This window comes from Coregonus clupeaformis, chromosome 5, assembly GCF_020615455.1.
Source record: "Coregonus clupeaformis isolate EN_2021a chromosome 5, ASM2061545v1, whole genome shotgun sequence".
Lineage (NCBI taxonomy): Eukaryota > Metazoa > Chordata > Actinopteri > Salmoniformes > Salmonidae > Coregonus > Coregonus clupeaformis.
The window spans coordinates 11,667,534-11,684,808 of record NC_059196.1 but is presented as its reverse complement, the minus strand read 5'-3'; the positions used below and the strand labels follow the sequence as shown (position 1 = coordinate 11,684,808).

The 17,275-nt window shown below is 44.3% G+C and overlaps 1 protein-coding gene across 3 annotated transcripts in view; it reads right to left on the bottom strand.

The window, feature by feature from the left end:
• Positions 1-16,670, bottom strand: part of npas1 (neuronal PAS domain protein 1) — a 39,206-nt gene extending 22,536 nt beyond the window's left edge. For 2 of the 3 annotated variants that reach the window (XM_041874461.2, XM_041874470.2), the window contains exons 1-3: positions 16,239-16,670; positions 1,961-2,127; positions 562-800 (exon numbers count right to left, since the gene is read on the bottom strand). In XM_041874461.2, the coding sequence (XP_041730395.1) occupies positions 562-800; positions 1,961-2,055 (334 nt within the window). In that variant the 5' untranslated portion in view covers positions 2,056-2,127; positions 16,239-16,670. Of the gene's footprint in view, positions 1-561; positions 801-1,960; positions 2,128-16,212 lie in introns of all 3 variants that reach the window. The other variant, XM_041874465.2, reaches the window with a different exon arrangement.
• Positions 16,671-17,275: the final 605 nt, after the last annotated feature.

Below are 17,275 nucleotides of genomic sequence, written 5' to 3'. Positions count from 1 at the left end.
GTTTCCCCTCAGTAATAGTAGCAATTAGACAACCTTTATAATTACACTCTCCTTGTTATATAGGTAATTTCTGTAATTACAAATTGCACCAATAGGCTCCTCCTTCCTTTGTGTATCATCTGTCTGTCTCTCTCTCTGTCTGTTTCTCTCTCTCTCTCTCTCTCTCTCTCTCTCTCTCTCTCTCTCTCTCTCTCTCTCTCTCGGTCTGTCTCTTTATCTCTCTCTATTTCTCTCTCTGTCTCTCTCTCACCCTCTCTCTCTGTCTATCTTTCTGTCTCTGTCTCTCTCTCTCACCCTCTCTCTCTGTCTCCCTTTCTGTCTCTGTCTCTCTCTCTCACCCTCTCTGTCTGTGATGAGGGGGAAGGTCAATCAGGTATAGTGAGATGTGTGTCTGTGCGGTGCATTGGGTGAGGGACTACATAGAATATTATAGTGCTGTTACAATGCTGATACACCCACAGTAACATTTGTAAATTGCTTTTGTTGCAGCATTGGTGACTGAGTTTTCCAGTCATTCCAGGTTAGGATCATGGGTACGATAAGGTAAGGGTGAGAGCTCACCTTTGCTGCAGTGGTTCTCGCCCTCCAGCAGGGGGCACCAGGGCGGGTCTCCCTGGCTGGCGAAGGTGCGCATGTGCAGGTAGCTGATGGTGAGGCGGATGACCGAGGCCTTGTCCAGCTGGCTGGTGATGGCTCCAGGGAGAGGGAGCATCTTGGCCAGCTCAAAGAACTCAAAGTTCTCCTTACCGCGACGGGAACGTGCTGCATTACGAGACTTCTCCTTCCGCAGGTTCTGCAAACTGGAAGAGGAGAGGAAAAGTCCGGGGGAGAGGGGAGAGATAGTAAAGAGAAGGTAGAGGAGAATTGTAAGTGAAAAGGGTGTGTGGTTCATGCCAAAACTGGAATGATAAGGAATCCTAACTGAACGCAGAATGACCACCTGTGGCTTGGTCATGTACGCTGACGATGACCGAGAATAGTCCTTTAAAAGGCATATAATGACGCTTGCAATCTTAGTGAACCAATCTAAATTCTAACCCAGCAGATTGTCTGTCTGTGTAGTTACAGACAGAAAGTGCTCTATCTACCAGGGTCTATTCCCCTGTCTCACTGGTATACACATTGCTATTACACAGCACAGCTAGTGCCTCTGCTTCCAACACACACACGCATGCGCACATGCTTCCAACACACACACACTAGCATCCACACTCTCTCTCCCTCTCTGTTTCACACACAGCCATGCGACTGGCTGGCGGGTGCTGGGCTGCAGCGGTGATTGAGGGATCAATGGGAGGGGGAGGGGCCATGTGACAGAGGGGGCCCAGGGCCCAGGTAGCCTGTCTCTCTGATTGGGTATCGACTCCCCTCAATGGGGCCTGAGTGGTAGAATTATGTTGTCACGGCGACTCCACAGTTTGTGTCTGTGGTAGAATAAAGAAACAGCATTTCTCCTCCGTGTCTGTGACATCGATTCTCATTCCGGGCCTGCAGACTGCCTGCCATGGGAGGGAGGGAGGGAGGGAGGGAGGGAGGGAGGGAGGGAGGGAGGAAGGGAGGGAGGGAGGGAGTGTGTGTGTGTGTGTGTATGTGTGTGTGTCTGTGAGTGAGTGAGTGAGTGAGTGAGTGAGTGAGTGAGTGAGTGAGTGAGTGAGTGAGTGAGTGAGTGAGTGAGTGAATGAGTGAGTGATTGAGTGAGAGAGAGAGAGTGAGAGATAGAGGGCAATAGAGAGAGAGCAATAGAGAAAATAAAATGTGTGTATAAGCATGTTTCCATGTGTGTGTGTGTGTGTGTGGGATTAACAGCTATGACAGCCAAGGCTCCAGAGCAATAACAATTTTACTATACAGTACAGGGTGAGAGGGGCTGTGTGGATGTGATGGTTTAGAATATGAGTAAGTGTTTGTGTGTGTTAGCACTCGCTATGCATGCTATTATGTGTGTTAGTGTGTTTCTCACCAGGGCAGGGTGGGGGGTTTGGCCAGTAGTCCCTGTAGGAAGTCCCACTCCACGCTCACACACTTTCCCTCGCTGACGAACGGCATGGTCGCCATCCTCCAATCAAATGCAGCCGCCACCTCTAACGCAGGCTGCGATTGGCCAAGGCTGTGACAGGCTCAGACCCCCTGCAGGAGTGAGGAAGCGAGAGAGAGACAGAGAGAGAGAGAGAGAGAGGGGGGAAGAATTAGGGTTAGTTAGGTATGCATTTCTCTATAAAAGCTTTGAAGAACGTCCACTGTGCTAAAAAAAGGCATTCATTACAGAATCACTCCGGTTACCAAAGACACAGGGCAAAGCAGGGACAGTAGAAGACCCCCTGCCCCTAATTCCCCTGCCTCCCCCACACCCTCTGGCTCCCAGTTCTCCCAGTTGGCTGGCCTCCCTCTCCCCTCCCCCTCTCTGCCTCTGTGCTCTGGTGACCTTTAAAAGGTCAGCGTGGCCTTCAGCAGCCTGGTGTCCTGCCCTGCGGCCAGGGGTACCTTCTCTACGGCTGGGTCAACACTACCAGGGGAGGGGAACCAGGCTGGGCTGGGTAGAATAGGGTCAGGCTGGGGTAGGGAGCTGGGATATGTGGAGCCAGACTGGGCTGGGCCAAGCCATCACTTTACTTTGACATTTCAATTCAATTGTTTTCTATTTAATCTTGGTTAACCCAGACCTAAAATGTTGCGTAGTCTGTCCACAAGAGAATACTTTCTAGTGCATTTAACATGACTGTGACAACACATTTTAGTAATTTAGCAGACGCTCTTATCCAGAGCGACTTACAGTTAGTGAGTGCATACATTTTTCATACTGGCCCCCCGTGGGAAACGAACCCACAACCCTGGCGTTGCAAGCGCCATGCTCTACCAACTGAGCTACAGGGGACACATGCTGTACCTTCCAATTTCCAACCCGGCATCACATCAATGTAGAATCTCTGTAGCCAACACACTGTCCCTGTGCCGTGTTTAAATGACATTTTACATCACCTTCCCCAACCTGGCTGGCTGAGTACATCGCATTGTGTGAGGGGGAAATAAAAAGTCAATTCATACATACACTATCTCTCTCTCTCTGTCACGCCCTGACTCAGGGGACTTATATGTTGAGTCAGGGGTGTATATTCTTTGTTGTGTGTTTTCTATGTTTCGATCTATTATGTGTAGATCTATGTTGGCCGGAGTGGTTCCCAATCAGAGGCAGCTGTAGCTCGTTGTCTCCGACATACTTAGGCAGCCTATTGGCACTAGTGGGTTGTTGGATCTTGTTCCGTGTAAGGTATGTTGTGTGTGCTACCTTGGACTTCATGTTTCGTTTCATTTGTTGTGGTGTTTATCAGTAAATAAACATGTACGTATATCACGCTGCGCCTAGGTCTGACCCGTCATTAAACGAACGTGACACTCTCTCTCTCTCTCTCTCTCACACACACACACACACACAGACACAGCCGCTCTGTCCCGTACGTTTATCTATTTGTCTGTCCTTATCTAATCTGCATCTCCATCTCTATAGACAGAAGCCAGGCAGCACATCAGCAGCGGCGTGGGCCGTAATGGACGGGGCTTCAACAGTAATTATTCAATCAGCTTCATAACCTTGTCGCAGGTTGGGAGGCTATTAATGCCCTCCCCCAAATGGGCCGCGGCAATTGTTCTCTATAGTACCGTCACAACAAGCTGTATGTCAACTGTGTCATCTGTGGAGGGTTATTGAAAACATCAAACGATTATTCAGATATAAAACATACTGTATGAGGCTCTACAGTAGAAAAGCAAAAAGTATTATGGTGTGTGTATGCGTACGTGTGTATCCAAGCAGCTGTGTGTGTGACATGTGCTTGCATGTGCTTGCATCTGTGTGTAAGTCTATGTGATCCCTCACGCTGTGCTGCCCTGCTCGCTGCTCTGCGGCTGGCTCTCATGTAGGCAACACAGGGCTGGGAGGGAGTGCGTTCACCGCTCAGAGCCTCTCCGTCGGTTGGTTGGTCGGTGTGTTAGTTAGTTTGGCTGCTCGGCTGTTTGTTTTCAGCGGGGACGTTTAATTAGGGCCTCCAGCTGTCAGAGGTTTGTTAGAGCACTCCGACCCTCCCCACGGAGCTCTGACTGGGGGAGTCGGGCAAATGAACACATTTAAGGCAAACAGCACGCAGACAATTGCCTGCTGGAATGCCACTGGCTCCCCAGGCTGCAGGGAAATGGCTGTGTTATGCCTCACATTTCTCCCCTGGAGCCCCATAGAAGACCTGGCCAAGGCTGGGGGGAGTTGGGTCTAAATACCAGCTGAGACCCCCACCCACCACACCTCAGGGACACAGTCAGCCCTGGTAATGTCAGTTGGAATAGAATAGGATAGAATCAAATAAAATAGAATGGAAGGGAATGGAATATAATGGAATGGAATAGAATAGAATGTTTGGTGTGCTCCATAAAAAATAAATGAGGGCCCACGTTAGCCGGGTAACATTGGCCTGTGCAGCGATACAGTTAGACCGCCTGCTTTGACACTGGGAAAGACAACAGCCGCACACCTCTCTCCTTATCTTCCCGTTTCCCCTCTTTCTACTCCTCTTACCACTATGAAATACTGTCTGTCTGTTTTAAAATGTTTACTAAACGGTATGATTGGTCCCTCAACCACCCAACAGGACAGCTAGTTCCCATCTCACAAAAGGAGAAAGATCGAGGGACCATAGAGGTGTGAAAACGTCCAAACCATACAGAGGCAAAAACTCATCCATATCAATTATGTAGACTAGAGCAATATTTCACTTATAGAATGTGAAATGTTTTCTTCCAGTGGGGGTTATTATCACATTGGTGAATAGACCTTGATGAGTGGCTGGAGTGTCCATAAAGAGGTAGCTCAGTATTCTGGTCTTCCAGAGGTAGACTGCTTATCATGCTATCACACGGCTGATGGTGGAACATTTGGAAGTCAGATGTTTCTCTATTTACTTTTTATTCAACCGCTGATCAATACACAGCTACACTGGATTGCTGGACATTATGATCTCTCTCTCTCTCTCTCTCTCTCTCGCTCTCCCTCCCTCTCTCTCCCTCCCTCCCTCCCTCCCTCCCTCCCTCCCTCCCTCTCCCTCCCTCTCGGTCCTCAGCCGGCAAACCACCTCCACATCGAAGCACCGGCTGCGTCTGACCTTGACGACTCCGGACCATTCCTGGCCCAAGGTTCTCTCCAACTCTCAAGGGCTTAAGTGCTTCCCTCCTCCCACTGCACCTCTCCCTGTACTTCCCAACCCGCAACCGGGTCATTAATTATCTAATGGAATCAATACACTGTTAGATTAGACCAGAGTGACCCTTCCCACCCCCAGGTATCGTCACGGCAATGAGGAGAAAAGGAGGGATGGAACGGAACGAAGGGAGTGACCACGAGGGAACAAGAGCAATTGGGGTTGACCATTCATTCCTAAACAGGCCCTACTTATAGTTGAATGACCACAGAACCAAGAGATCTACTTTGGAACCTTCCAGAAAGAAGGATGAATGGAGAGGAGGGGGGTGTATGGAGAGAGATGGAGAGATAAAGAGAGAGAGGGATGGGTGGAGAGAACGAGAGAAGGAAGATGGATGAGAGATAGAGAGAGGGGTGGAGAGGGAGAGAGGAAAAGGAGGAGAGGGAAGTTTGCTAATGTTTATCTATACTAATCGATAGCTGTCTCCCTCCTACTCTTTTATTTAATAGGGCATCAGTAGGCTTTCTTTGATGTCCTACTGTTCACGGACAGGCTGCAACAGAAAATCCATGCTTTTCCATGATGATGATCCACCGTGGGCTGGAGCTCTGAGATAGCATGTTAATACTGTATGTGAACACTGCTGATACACCACAGACCCACTTTAACAGTCCTACATGAAAGTAGCCCTGACAGCTGGTAGATTAATATCAGAGGGGAATAAGATGTCTTATGAATACAATTACATTGAATTTATATAAATATACAGAAGAATAGGTAAAGGCTTTATGAACGTCACGATATAAAGTTGAAGCGAAACTTATGAGTCAGAACTGCGAGAAAATCACCAAAGATTTCCTAAACTGTCCGAAAGGAAAAGAGAAAGGTCTTAAAGATAGAGAGAGAGAGATGCATAATGTTGCTGTACCTGCGTATTCTGATATGGGAACAGTTTAGAAGAAAGACACTAAATCCACTTCCCTCGGGCAGGATTAACATCACCACTGACCTTTAAATAACCACATGCCATAACCCAGCACACAGTGTAATGCGCGGGTTGACTCATAACCCCGCAGTTATATCCGCGGGGCGGGCGGGTTTAGGGTCATGAAATATTGTGTGGGTGAAAGGCGGGTGGGTGGCGAGTGGGTGGAATAAAGAGAAAAAATGCATTAAAAAATCCATAAATGTAAAATTCTTGTGCAATTCATATCTATAGGCTAAATGGAAGTTTTTCATTAATTATTTTTATCTGGCATTAGTGCATAAGCCTAAGCTTTAGTAACTGTATGTGTGCGCCAGATACACCCCAATCACCAAATGCTTTTGGGAACCTGGGGAGAAAAAGTTAAACGGGAACTGTTCAGCGCTTTTTCTATATTTGCGGGTTAGGGCCTCAGATTTTCACATTATCACATATAGTCGGGCGGTTGCAGATGGGTTATTCTCACATGCGGGTGGGTGCGGGTGAACAAACAGCTGACCCATGCATCACTAGCACACAGGGTCACACACACACGCAAGTGCTGACATATTAACATACAAATACATTAAAATAGAAAAACATGTATACAAATGTTAGAGAGTTCAGTCCAGTATCAGTGGCTTATAAGGGTTGCATAAGTTGTGTAGGTGAGTTCCAGTGCAGAATGGATTTCAGTGTACCTGCCCTGTACTTGGTTTATATATTTACGTAATTTTTGAGTGTGTTTCCAGATAATAGAATGTTCGTTTCTCTACCATAAGCCGCCTTCAACGTCGTTTTAGAGAATTTGGCAGTATGTCCAATCGGCCTCACAACCGCAGACCATACGTAACCACATCAGCCCTGGACCTCCACATCCGGCTTCTTCACCTGCAGAATCGTCTGAGACCAGCCACCCAGACAGCTGATGAAACTGAAGAGTATTTCTGTCTGTAATAAAGGTATTTTGTGGGGAAAAACTCATTCTTATTGGCTGGACCTGGCTCCCCATGGATGCGCCACTGCCCAGTCATGTGAAATCCATAGATTAGAGCCTAATTTCTTTATTTAAAATGACTGATTTCCTTATATGAACTGTAACTCAGTAAAATCATTGAAATTGTTGCATGTTGCGTTTATATTTTTGTTCAGTATACAGGTATATACTATTCGTATTGGGTGATTCCCCAAGAAACCCAGAAAAAAAAGACCATGATTTGGGGGATTTTTACTAAATGTAATCCATAGAATGGTCCTTTAGAGGAAGGATTGTTGACATATATTAGAAATGTGCATCTAAAAGCATAATTGAGAAATAATCTATCAAAGTTTGACATTTTGGCCTTACCCAGGCCTCCTTTAAGACTCCATAATGTTTCATCTGTAGATGCTACAAAGCAAACATTGGTATCATATGAAGCTTTACCGCTTGCTCTGTAATATGAGTAGTATTTTGATTTCATTAATATTTATTTTTACAATCATTTATGAATATTGAAAAATATAAACATGAATATTTCAATATATTGTTGAACATAATATACTCTATGGGCATATCAAAGTTTCAGAGCGGGATCTCTGCTAGTTTGATAGTTATGGCCCATTTTATAGAGAGAAATTGGTGTAGAAGGCAATGTAACCAATCACAGCATTCATTTTACTTGTATCATTGAACATCCTGCAAATCACCAGCAGAGGGCGACCATTTTGAATCCATTTTCACATTCACTCTGTTGGTAATAGGGTGTGTTTGTAAATTTAGAGCTTTGTCAGATTGTCCGTTTGTAAATTAAGAGCATTTCACTTTCGGAGCGTTCAGAGCACACACTGGACGCTCTGGCCGAGAAGTAAGGTTGATCCGAGCGTTCCGACCTCACAAAGGCAGTCAAGCACCCAAGCTAACTGGCTAAAGTTGGCTAGTTTACTAGCTAATTTCAAACACAAATGTTAATAATAATGTGACTACGTTTACTGACACCGGTCATATTCAACAGGTGTTGAGCATTCGTAAATGTATCAGCTAGTCTGCGCTCTGGCACACTCAGACGAGAGCGCTCTGAAAACGAAGTAGATAGCCAGAGTGAATTTATGAACGCACCCAAATTGGATCATAACTCAAAGTAGCACCCACTCTGGAACATTGATATGTCCGTAGAGTATATTATGTTCAACAACATTTTTATTAAATGTTATGTTTATATCTTTAAATATTCATAAAGGAATGTAAAAAAAAGTTATTGAAATCAAAATACTACTCATATAACAGAGCAAGCGGTCAAGCTTCATATTACACCAATGTTGCTTTGTTGCACCTACAGATCGAGTCTTAAATGAGGCCTGGGTAAGGCTAAAATGTCATAAATATGTCAACTTTAATACATTATTTCTCAATTATGCTTTTAGATACAAATTTCAAATATATGTGAACAATCCTTCCTCCAAATAACTATTCTATGGATTACATAGTGAAAACCCCCCAAATCATGGTCTTTATTTGTCTGAGTTTCGTGAGGAATCACTCTATTATTATATAAATACCGTAACCACATTTTTGTAAATATAGCTAGGTTTCCATCCAATTGGTGACAGATTTTCATGCGAATATTCTAAAATTACATAAATATTTGCACATAAAGGCGTTTCCACCACCATTTCTTGCATATTTTTAATTTTTTTTTAGCATTTTTTTGTAATTAATTTTACAGACACACAAAGATCCCACCTTGTCTAGAGTATTTCATTTTGTCGACATTTGAAGTTTTTCGTGCATGAGGGCGCATGTGTGTGTGTGTGTGTGTGTGTGTGTGTGTATGTACACTCTTAGAAAAAAAGGTGCTATCTAGAACCTAAAAGGGTTCCTCGGCTGTCCCCATAGGAGAACCCTTTGAAGAACCCTTTTTGGTTCCAGGTAGAATCCTTTCCACCGAGGGTTCTCCATGGAACCCAAAAGGGTTCTACCTATAACCAAAACGGGTTCTAGCTGTAACCAAAAATGGTTATCCTATGGGGACAGCCGAATAACTATTTTGAAACCCTATACAGTGTACAGGTAACTGCCAAAATAAAGGAAACTCCAACATAAAGTGTCTTAATAGGGCGTTGGGCCACCACGAGCCAGAACAGCTTCAATGCACCTTGGCATAGATTCTACAAGTGTATGGAACTCTATTGGAGGGATGCGACACCATTCTTCCACAAGAAATTCCATATTTTGGTGTTTTGTTGATGGTGGTGGAAAACACTGTCTCAGGCTCCAGAATCTCCCATAAGTGTTCAATTGGGTTGAGATCTGGTGACTGAGACGGCCATGGCATATGGTTTACATTGTTTTCATGCTCATTAAATCATTCAGTGACCACTCGTGCCCTGTGGATGGGGGCATTGTCATCCTATGGGAGCATTTTTATACATGATCCTAAGCATGATGGGATGTTAATTGCTTAACTAACTCAGGAACCACACTTGTGTGGAAGCACCTGCTTTCAATAAACGTTGTATCCCTCATTTACTCAGGTATTTCTATTGACAATTACCTGTATGTATGTGTGTGTGTTTATATGTGTGTGCGTGAATGTGTGAATGTATGAGTGTGTGCATCCATGCATGTACAGTGAGGGAAAAAAGTATTTGATCCCCTGCTGATTTTGTACATTTGCCCACTGACAAATAAATGATCAGTCTATAATTTTAATGGTAGGTTTATTTGAACAGTGAGAGACAGAATAACAACAAAAAAATCCAGAAAAACACATTGTCAAAAATTTTATAAATTGATTTGCATTTTATTGAGGGAAATAAGTATTTGACCCCTTCTCAATCAGAAAGATTTCTGGCTCCCAGGCGTCTTTTATACAGGTAACGAGCTGAGATTAGGAGCACACTCTTAAAGGGAGTGTTCCTAATCTCAGCTTGTTACCTGTATAAAAGACACCTGTCCACAGAAGCAATCAATCAGATTCCGAACTCTCCACCATGGCCAAGACCAAAGAGCTCTCCAAGGATGTCAGAGACAAGATTGTAGACCTACACAAGGCTGGAATGGGCTACAAGACCATCGCCAAGCAGCTTGGTGAGAAGGTGACAACAGTTGGTGCGATTATTCGCAAATGGAAGAAACACAAAAGAACTGTCAATCTCCCTCAGCCTGGGGCTCCATGCCAGATCTCACCTCGTGGAGTTGCAATGATCATGAGAACGGTGAGGAATCAGCCCAGAACTACACGGGAGGATCTTGTCAATGATCTCAAGGCAGCTGGGACCATAGTCACCAAGAAAACAATTGGTAACACCCTATGCCGTGAAGGACTGAAATCCTGCAGCGCCCGCAAGGTCCCCCTGCTCAAGAAAGCACATATACAGGCCCGTCTGAAGTTTGCCAATGAACATCTGAATGATTCAGAGGAGAACTGGGTGAAAGTGTTGTGGTCAGATGAGACCAAAATCGAGCTCTTTGGCATCAACTCAACTCGCCGTGTTTGGAGGAGGAGGAATGCTGCCTATGACCCCAAGAACACCATCCCCACCGTCAAACATGGAGGTGGAAACATTATTCTTTGGGATGTGTTTTTCTGCTAAGGGGACAGGACAACTTCACAGCATCAAAGGGACGATGGGCGGGGCCATGTACCGTCAAATCTTGGGTGAGAACCTCCTTCCCTCAGCCAGGGCATTGAAAATGGGTCGTGGATGGGTATTCCAGCATGACAATGACCCAAAACACACAGCCAAGGCAACAAAGGAGTGGCTCAAGAAGAAGCACATTAAGGTCCTGGAGTGGCCTAGCCAGTCTCCAGACCTTAATCCCATAGAAAATCTGTGGAGGGAGCTGAAGGTTCGAGTTGCCAAACGTCAGCCTCGAAACCTTAATGACTTGGAGAAGATCTGCAAAAGGAATGGGACAAAATCCCTCCTGAGATGTGTGCAACCCTGGCGGCCAACTACAAGAAACGTCTGACCTCTTTTGATTGCTAACAAGGGTTTTGCCACCAAGTACTAAGTCATGTTTTACAGAGGGGTCAAATACTTATTTCCCTCATTAAAATGCAAATCAATTTATAACATTTTTGACATGCGTTTTTCTGTCTCTCACTGTTCAAATAAACCTACCATTAAAATTATGGACTGATCATGTCTTTGTCAGTGGGCAAACATACAAAATCAGCAGGGGATCAAATACTTTTTTCCCTCACTGTATGTGTGTGTGCACATGCATCTGTCCGGTGTGTGTATGTTTGTGTGTGTGTGTGCGTCCATGTGTGTAAATCTTCGGGCCGCTGGCTCCCTGCAGGGCAGTATGTGAATGACAGCAGGGTTATGTAAGGAGCCACAGAGGGCCAGAGTGGACAGCCTGACCGGAGATCAGGTCAGCAGAGTGTGACACTAAACACATCTCACTGACACTGAGCTGACACCCTCTATCACTGACGCAGCCACTGTCTGTCACACTCACACACTTCTCCCGCTCGCTCGCTCTGTGTGTGTCAACAGTCAGACACCTCTGTGTGTCTGTCTGTCTGTCCTCTTTGACGGTGAGTCAACAGTCAAACAAACGAGAACGTCTACCTATTTGTCTACATATCTTCCTCATTCCTGAAAATATGGATTCAAAATGGTCGCCCTCTGCTGGTGATTTGCAGGATGTTCAATGATACAAGTAAAAGGAGTGCTGTGATTGGTTACATTGCCTACTATGCCAATTTCTCTGTATAAAATAGGCCATAACTATCAAACTAGCAGAGATCCCACTCTGAAACTTTGATATGCCCATAGAGTATATTATGTTCAACAATATATTGAAATATTCATGTTTATATTTTTCAATATTCAGAAATGATTGTAAAAAAAAATAGTTCATGAAATCAAAATACTACTCATATTACAGAGCAAGCGGTAAAGCTTCATATGATACCAATGTTTGCTTTTTATTTGGATTTCATGTAATGGACATACACAAAATAGTCCAAATTGGTGAAGTGAAATGAAAAAAATAACTTATTTCAAATAATTCTAAAAAATTAATAACGGAAAAGTGGTGCGTACATATGTATTCACCCTCTTTGCTATAAAGCCCCGAAATAAGATCTGGTGCAACCAATTACCTTCAGAAGTCACATAATTAGTTAAATAAAGTCCACCTGTGTGCAATCTAAGTGTCACATGATCTCAGTATATATACACCTGTTCTGAAAGGCCCCAGAGTCTGCAACACCATTAAGCAAGGGGCACCACCAAGCAAGTGGCACCATGAAGACCAAGGAGCTCTCTAAACAGGTCAGGGACAAAGTTGTGGAGAAGTACAGATCAGGGTTGGGTTATAAAAAAATATCAGAAACTTTGAACATCCCACGGCGCACCATTAAATCCATTATTAAAAAATGGAAAGAATATGGCACCACAACAAACCTGCCAAGAGAGGGCCGCCCACCAAAACACACGGACCAGGCAAGGAGGGCATTAATCAGAGAGGCAACAAAGAGACCAAAAGATAACCCTGAAGGAGCTGCAAAGCTCCACAGCGGAGATTGGAGTATCTGTCCATTGGACCACTTTAAGCCGTACACTCTACAGAGCTGGGCTTTATGGAAGAGTGGCCAGAAAAAAGCCATTGCTTAAAGAAAAAAATAAGCGAACACGTTTGGTGTTCGCCAAAAGGCATGTGGGAGACTCCTCAAACATATGGAAGAAGGTACTCTGGTCAGATGAGACTAAAATTGAGCTTTTTGGCCATCAAGGAAAATGTCTGGCGCAAACCTAACACCTCTCATCACACCGAGAACACCATCCCCATAGTGAAGCATGGTGGTGGCAGCATCATGCTGTGGGGATGTTTTTCATCAGCAGGGACTGGGAAACTGGTTAGAATTGAAGGAATGATGGATGGCGCTAAATACAGGGAAATTCTTGAGGGAAACCTGTTTCAGACTGCCAGAGATTTGAGACTGGGACGGAGGTTCACCTTCCAGCAGGACAATGACCCTAAGCATACTGCTAAAGCAACACTTGAGTGGTTTAAGCTGAAATATTTAAATGTCTTGGAATGGCCTAGTCAAAGCCCAGACCTCAATCCAATTGAGAATCTGTGGTATGACTTAAAGATTGCTGTACACCAGCAGAACCCATCCAACTTGAAGGAGCTGGAGCAGTTTTGCCTTGAAGAATGGGCAAAAATCCCAGTGGCTAGATGTGCCAAGCTTATAGAGACATACCCCAAGAGACTTGCAGCTGTAATTGCTGCAAAAGGTGTCTCTACAAAGTATTGACTTGGGGGGGGTGAATAGTTATGCATGCTTAAGTTTTCAGTTTTTTTGTCTTATTTCTTTTTTGTTTCACAAAAAAAAATATTTTGCATCTTCAAAGTGGTAGGCATGTTGTGTAAATCAAATGATACAAACCCCCCCAAAATCAATTTTAATTCCAGGTTGTAAGGCAACAAAATATGAAAAATGCCAAGGGGGGTGAATACTTTCGCAAGCCACTGTATACATTTACATTTTAGTCATTTAGCAGACGCTCTTATCCAGAGCGACTTACAGTTAGTGAGTGCATACATTTTCATACTGGTATACCTGTATACTGAACAAAAATATAAACGCAACATGCAACAATTTCAATGATTTTACTGAGTTACAGTTCATATAAAGAAATCAGTCAATTGAAATAAAGAAATTAGGCTCTAATCTATGGATTTCACATGACTGGGCAGTGGCGCAGCCATGGGTGGCCCACCCACTTGGGAGCCAGGCCCACCCGCTGGGGAGCCAGGTCCAGCCAATAAGAATTAGTTTTTCCCCACTGAAAATGACATTTCAATGACTATCTGATAGTCTTCAAACATGTCTTTCCTCATCCACAACTACCAACGCCATCCCAATGTCAACCTGCCATCCCAATTGTTCCAGACATCTCCGACCCTCTCTCTCCCTCTATGTGACTGTTGCCTCTAAGACCCCTTTTACTGCAATAACTGTTGGAGGTTAGTCCATTGGCATGTTATTCAACAGAGCAAAATATATCATGGCCTGGTTGCCAAGGATGATCCTTTCACCCAAGTGTCTCTCCATATCGTGAAAAAATTAAAAGTTGTTTTGCGGAGCTCGACTCCATATTTTCACTAGTACAGAAGAGGACAGGGTCCAGAATGTCAAATCCCCCAAACAGACAGAGATAGAAACCAATCAAAGAAGACAAGTTCTGGTTTGAACACGGTCCACAATAACTAATATTAGCTATTACTGATTGATCGAGACAATGCGTGTCTTCTCCTTTCAGAGCCTATAGTAACGAGTGACTCTGTAGAAATAGCCTGCTTCTGTGATACCAATAATGTCTGGAGCGGTTTTCGATCCCCATGTCTTTTATTGATACAGACACAATCACCACAGCCCGAAAACATCTTCTAAAATCCACACTTTTATTGTGGTCTATGAAGTGGTTGTGTATTATTGGGTGGAGTGATTTCTCCTTGGACCTGCAGTGACTGAGTAGGTGGAGCCCTACAGATGGTGGTGGTGGTAGGATTATGTGCTGTTCACCTCGCAACACTCTCACACAGCATAGAAACGGTCAATTGCAAACAACACACTCTATGAAGGTGGACCAGGGACAAACAACAAGGGTAAAACACTGGTCCCTGTGTTGTTTGCGCACATGCACACACACGGACATATACAAACACATGATTGCACACACACACACACACACACACACACACACACACACATTTGTTTGTTAATGCACCACTCTGTCTTTCCTAAATCACCCTTCTCTCCTCCCTCCTTTTATTTATTGCTGTGTTTCTACAAACACACGCACCTTAGACACAAATGGAAAAAATAGTCTAACATAAAATACCTTATGATCCTTATTCTTTTGTATGGTGTCATTATATAATAATATTGGTGATATTTACTATTTACCACTAGATTACACAGGCATTTTGTAACAGTCATTTACCCAATTATGGCCACCTGCTGTTAGTGCCCTAAAGCACTACAATCATCCATCCAGCCAACTGGGCTTTTCTCTCATTCCTTTACAGCAGATAACTCGCTAATACTATTCTGAACGAGCTACAGAGGACAGGAAATGACATTTTACATTTTAGTCATTTAGCAGACACTCTTATCCAGAGCAATTAGGGTTAAGTGCCTTGCTCAAGGGCACATCGACAGATTTTTCACCTAGTCGGCTCGGGGATTAGAACCAGCGACCTTTCGGTTACTGGCACAACGCTCTTAACCACTAAGCTACCTGCCGTCCCATGGCTAAAGAATGACACTATTTATATATAAAAAACAATAATGTCTTCTTAATAATAATAATAATAAATGTTGACCTTTCAGTGCTCTGGCAAAAATAAACAACTTAGGAAGCAAGTACTTTGCTTATGTCTGTTATGCAAACAGCTTTTATCCAGTTTACTTTAGAGAGTTACGGTAAATACATAGACAATATATCTAGTCCTGAGCAGACAAAAACCAAAGCAGATATTTACATGTATATTTATATCCAATGTGTTATCCTTCACATATCCATCCAATTCTAAATCTAAAATAAACTATTTCACATTTCTTGTAACTATATTGTTTTCCTGACAATTTTAAATGTAACTAATGATACATTTACATTTTAGTCATTTAGCAGACGCTCTTATCCAGAGCGACTTACAGTTTAGTGAGTGCATACATTTTTCATGATACACACTGATATTTCCATATTAATCTAGTTCAAAGATGAATATTTCCCACTAAATTACATGTTGTTACGGCTCAGACCCTTTTTTGAAGAGCAGAGGACCATCATGTGTCAGTACGTATGAGATCTTCCAAACTTTGCTTAGAAATGAAGAGAGTAGATGACATGAAAAAAGTGAGACTTCCCCTAAAACTCTCTGAAACAAGTAACTTTGTCATTATACAATAAATGTGACATCTTAATATACTCTCAAACTGACATAACCATCAAGTATATAACACTCACATGACTGTTGGAATGTCAACCAGTTGACAGTATTTCTACAACATCAAATCAACTTATCAAACAGTGGAAGTGTGTGTGTACACTGACCAGAAGTTGTTCCAGGATGGCCTCACCTGATGGGCATTTCCAGCGTTGACTCCTATACTCCTCTACTCTGAGGGTACGTACTCTCTCCTCTTCCCTTCCTCCTCCTCTTCTTCAGACTCCTGTGCCCCCCAAAACGTCCCGGCTGGGGTACCCTGCTCCCAAACACACTGGGGGTGGGCTGGCTGTCTGGGCTGAGAGGCTGGAGGTACAACAATCCCCTCACGCTCACAAAAGACCTGGACACCAGGCAGGCAGGCGGACCCACCGCGGAATCCCGTTGCAAGTGTGTGTGAGCACGCAAGTGGTGCTAGCTGGTGGAGAAAAGAGGCTATGCTGGCTCAGGATCACTTCACTAACACTCTGCTCCCTTCGCCACTTCTTAGAGATGGGACTAGGATTAGGAGACAGCCAGCGTGAGCTCTCTCTCTCTCTCTCTCTCTCTCTCTCTCTCTCTCTCTCTCTCTCTCTCTCTCTCTCTCTCTCTCTCTCTCTCTCTCTCTCTCTCTCTCTCTCTCTCTCTCTCTCTCTCTCTCTCTCTCTCTCTCTCTCTCTCTCTCTCTCTCTCTCTCTCTCTCTCTCTCTCTCTCTCTCTCTCTCTCTCTCTCTCTCTCTCTCTCTCTCTCTCTCTCTCTCTCTCTCTCTCTCTCTCTCTCTCTCTGCTGAGCTTCTTTCTTTTAATTTCCTCTTGGGAAAGCTGCGCACACCGGTTGTCTCTCTCTTCACCCTCTCTCGCTCTCTCTTCCCCTCAATCGCTAGTAAATATAAAAGGCATGCTTGTACAGCCCTTGCCTCGGTCTCTCTCTCCCTCGCGTTCCCTCTCTCTCGCTCTCACTCACTGTCTCTTGCTTTCGTTTACCCCCTCCTCCCGCTGCCCCTCACTTTCTTTCTCACTGTCAAAGCTGCCTTTCAAATGCTGATTAGCAGGGAGAGTAAAAGACAAGCGAAAGAGGGCGAGTGAGAGAGAGAGAGAGAAAGAGGGAGGGAGGGAGGGAGGGAGGGAGGGAGGGAGGGAGGGAGGGAGGGAGGGAGGGAGGGAGGGAGGGAGGGAAGGAGGGAGGGAGGG